The sequence below is a fragment of the Octodon degus genome, unplaced genomic scaffold (genome assembly GCF_000260255.1).
Source record: "Octodon degus isolate 3935 unplaced genomic scaffold, OctDeg1.0 scaffold00067, whole genome shotgun sequence".
In the NCBI taxonomy this organism is placed as follows: Eukaryota; Metazoa; Chordata; class Mammalia; order Rodentia; family Octodontidae; genus Octodon; species Octodon degus.
Genome location: NW_004524643.1, coordinates 2,863,818 through 2,868,443, shown reverse-complemented (window position 1 = coordinate 2,868,443; position 4,626 = coordinate 2,863,818). Strand labels below are relative to the sequence as shown.

The window sequence follows — 4,626 nt, the reverse complement described above, 5'->3', positions numbered from 1 at the left end:
TCCTCCTCCTCCTCCTCCTCCTCTCCTTCTCCTTCTCCTTCTCCTTCTCCTTCTCCTTTTTTTGTTAATGTATTTGGTACAGTCTCATTACATGGCTAGGACTCATAGTGATCCTCCTATTTTCAACCTCTCCAGCGCTGGGATTATAGGACTGTGCTGTCACGCCCGGTCTTTGTGGCTGGCTCAGTGCACCCTGGGGGCAGGGCTGGCATGGCATGTGGTGCTGGTAAAATTGAACTTCAAAAGTTTTATTTTAAGAAAATGTCTGCAATCACTTCATATGTGTACATTTCTCCCATTTTTCAGAAGCTGTTTTCCTTGGGTGCGGGAGATAGACAGCTGATTCAGACTCCTTTACATGATAGTCTTCCTGTCACAGGCACTAGTGTGGCTCTCCTGTTCCAGCAGTTGGGTATGCCTTTTCTCTCATTTTCAGTGTCCTCGTGTTAAAGTCTATTAAATTTTTTAAAAATTTATATTACATGATATAAATTAAAAAATATAAAACTATTAAATGTCTCTTCCAACTTGGGAATACAGGGAGGAGATCTGAGTGGAGTTTGCATCACACATTCTGGCTGTGGAGTAGGAGGTTGCCTGAGGGATTTATTTTTGTGTCATTTCATTGGGAGCATGACAGTGAACTGTCCTGGGTTGAATATCTGAGGATTACTGAGAGCAAAAAAGTAGATTAGGGAGACAGTTGCTGTGGCCTACAAGGTTTAATGCAGTTGTAAAAAGGCATACAAACTGGGCATGGTGGTGCACCCCCATGATCCCAGCACTCATGATGCCAGCATTTGGTAGGCTGAAACAGAAGATTCCCCATGAGCTCAAGGCCAACCTGGGCTATATATCGAGACCATGTCTCAAACAAAACAAACAACAAAAAAAAGCACACAGTTTGAGGATATTCTTCAGGATAAGGAGAAAGAGATAGTGTTGTGGTATTTCAGAGGGCAGCTTGTATATTGGAGAACATTTTGAGGAATTAGAACCATTATTCTTCTTTAATAGGAATATGAAATAGAATGGTATATTGAAATATGGTTTAAGCAAACCATGAAACCCAACCATTCCCCTCCTAGGCATTTACCCAAGGAAAATAATAGTATATTTTTTACATAAATACCCATATTCATTACACAAAAATTAGAAACATACAGTGTTTATCAATGGTAATTATTAACTGGAAATGGATAAAACAAAACCTATGGTTTATACAGTGGAATAAATGATACAAGGGAATGAATTGCATTGGTGCATACAGTATAGATTAAAATGAAAATGATTATGTTAAAGAAAAACCACCAGGCAAGAGAGAATATATACTATATGATTTAATTTTATTGAGTTCTAAAACTATAGTCTAGGTGGGACCACAGGTGAGGAGAGAGGCTCAGGCCCCACACTGTTGCCTCACAGGCCATGTGGGAGGTGTCTTTGCTTCAGATACCTGCACTCATGTGCCCCTGTGGTGAGGAACAAGTCCTCACCACAACTCCACTGTTAACACCAGTGCCTTGCAGGCTGAGCAGAAGAGGAGAAAGGCATTACCCAATCTCTACCCCTGACACCTTGTACACCTTGAAGGTGAGGAGAAAGTGAGTCCCCCTCCCCCAATCACTGGCACTTCATGCACTGTGCAGTATAGGGCAACAGAGATGACAGACGAAAGACTGATCTCATACTGGAAGAGACCAACACCCAAGAAGACCGTTTTGTTCCAGGACTGAAATGTTACCTTGCCACAGAAACTGGGTAAGAGATAGCCTTGGGAAACAGACTTGGAGAAGATAACTACTATAGCCAAAGTGACATAATTGGTGGTGTCAGTTGGTTTTATCTGTATGCCAATATTTGGATTGTCTAAAAGTGATAAAAAGTAGCAAGTTTTATTCTTGCAGAATGGGGTACTAGGCCCTAAAAGCTGCAAATCCTAGCACAGAAAATAATTTAAAGAATAGTAATATGAGGAGACCGGGGAATAGCTCAGTAGAGTAAGTGCTTGCCTGGCAAGTGCAGGGTCCTGAGTTCAATCCCTGTTACCACCAAAAAAAAAAAAAAAAAAAAAAAAGTAAAATGAGAAAACAAGACAAAAAAATGCCTCCTAACTCCCCCAAACTGATCATGCATAGGATATTGAGGGAGCAGATATCATAAGCCACACAGCAGAAATGTCTAGAAGAATATCAGCAGTGGTAATGAAACAGTTAAGTCCGTGACTCCAGTGGCATCAAGTATGAGCCAGATACTAACCCTAAGAACCATTCATGACACCAGCCTTAACAGAGCAAAAATGTCTATGCTTAATTGATTTACTACAGTAACTCATTTTAAGATCATGTACAGTTTAGTAACCATTGTTATTCTCTATAATTACTTTGTTATAAAAATTTTTGTTTTTTCTTAGAAGTAAAAATATTTTTATTATCTTTATTAATATCTATCTGTATTAAAATTTAAAATAAATATATAAATAACGAATGTGCAAACCCAAAAAAATGCAGTCTGTATGCTGACAGAAACAGGTCACTGGTTGCCTTGTAGATGAAAAGACACAGATAAAAGGAACTTGAATCTTTTGGATAATTTGTGTTCAGAATTTTAATAGTGGTGATAGTTTTTTAAGTATATATACCTATAAAAGCATATCCTATTCTAAAAGAAAATTTTAAAAAATACTCAACTTGTACAAGAATGTTCACAGAAGCACTAAAACAGAATAGGCAATGGGGGCCAACGAGATAGCTCAGCAGACTAAAGCACCTGCTTAGGCAAGCTCAAGCAAAACAGGAGGACAATAGTTCTATCCTAGGCATCATATGCCTGGCCAGCCCCATTCCCAGGGTGAGTTGAGCTGGCCAGAGATCAGGCGTGGTGGCATAGGCCTGTAATCCCAGCGCTGGAGAGGCTGAAAACAGGATCACCATAAGTCCGAGCTGCATTGTGAAACCCTGTAACAACAAAATACAATTCAAAAAAAAAGACATAATAAACAAAAATGAAAACAACTCAAGTGGCAATCAGGAATAGATAAAGAAATTGTGTTATATGTTTATATCCATATAATTTAAAATTATTCAGCTATAAAAAAGAGTACTATATTTCACATACTTTAATGTGGATAAATCTTGAAAACATGTTAAATGGAAGAATGTAGGCAGAGAAGGTCACTTATTGTGTGATTCTTTTTATATGAAATGCTCATAATAGACAAATATATGCAGACAGAAAATAGACTGGTTACCAGGGGTGAGCTGGGGGAAAATTGGAAGTGACAGCTTATGGGTACAGGATTTGTCATGGGTAATGAGATAGTTCTGGGTTGATTCTAATAAGGGTTTCATGCCCTATTGAGTATACTAAATATCATTGAATTGTATACTTTAAACAGTAAATTTTATACCATATGAATCGTATTTTAGTAAAGAAACTATTAGGGCTTTGTCAAAATAACCCAGGTGTCATCTTAAAAAGGCATGATCTAAGATGATAGGACTTGAGTTTTTAAAATTATAATTACAGTTGTTTGAAATCCAGAAAATAGGTTAAGATTGAGTTCATAGTATTAGACCATAAAAGAATATGACAGCGTGCCAGTTGTCTCGAAAACTTATTAGTAAAGGAAAAAGAATCATGGCCACCTAATACATGTAGTAGTTGAGGGGAATTTTTAGAAGTATTCTCATTAATAAATGGAAAAGATTTTCAAGCCTGAACAGCTGAAGATCTAAGCACCAACAGCTGTGATCTCTAAGTATCACAAGAAAAAAATAAAATAATGGGTGCTAGACTTGCCACACAATACCTGTAATTTTATCAGTCTCAAGATAAAAAAGCTGAAGATAGAGCTTGCTAAATTATACCAAGAAAATATGATCAAAATCTCAACTTTTAGAAACTTATTCAAATGTCCCAGGTCCTTTAATAAGTATATGAATTATAAAGAAAGGACATTAGAGGAAGCATCTATAATTGAAAGAGATTTAAAAGATATAACAGGTTTTAGTAGCATGAGATTGAACCATAGTATCTGTAGTTCTATGGGACTGTACATGTGGATGCTGAAATTCATTAAAGTGGTTAATAGCAAAGTCAGGACAGTTTTGTTAGTAAAGAATGATTGGGGACATGGTTTGTTGGTGTAGGTGGTGTTTGTAACATAATTGCTCAAGTCCTACATTTGACTTGTGTGGTTTTCTCTGAGATAGATAGATAGATAGATAGATAGATAGATAGATAGATAGATAGATAGATAGATAGATATGATTGAACTCAGGACCTTGCACTTTCCAGGCAGGCACTGAGCTATATATCCCTGGCTCTTTTTTTGTTTTTTTGAGACAGGGTCTTGCTGTTATAGTTCAGGCTGCCCTTGAACTATATAGCCCAGGCTGGTCTCGAATGTGTGGCAATCTTTCTGTCTCAGCTTCCCAAGTACTGGGATTTCAGGGGTGTGCCATGTATCTGTATTTTATTTTACTATAAAAAGATTTGTTAAAAAAGATTAACTTATGGGGGGCCTGCTGGTTAGCTCAGTTGTTTAAGTGCCTGCTTATGCAAACGCAGTCAGGTGCAGGTTACTGTGGTTCAATCCCCAGCTCCACATGCCTTACCAGACCC

General features: G+C 37.6%; 1 protein-coding gene across 2 annotated transcripts in view; it reads left to right on the top strand.

Moving 5' to 3' along the window:
- Positions 1–4,626, top strand: part of Sbf2 (SET binding factor 2) — a 508,807-nt gene that overhangs the window by 237,351 nt on the left and 266,830 nt on the right. For both annotated transcript variants that reach the window (XM_004634868.2, XM_023719341.1), the window contains exon 6: positions 307–412. In XM_004634868.2, coding sequence (XP_004634925.1) covers positions 307–412 — 106 coding nt within the window. The remainder of the gene's footprint in view (positions 1–306; positions 413–4,626) is intronic.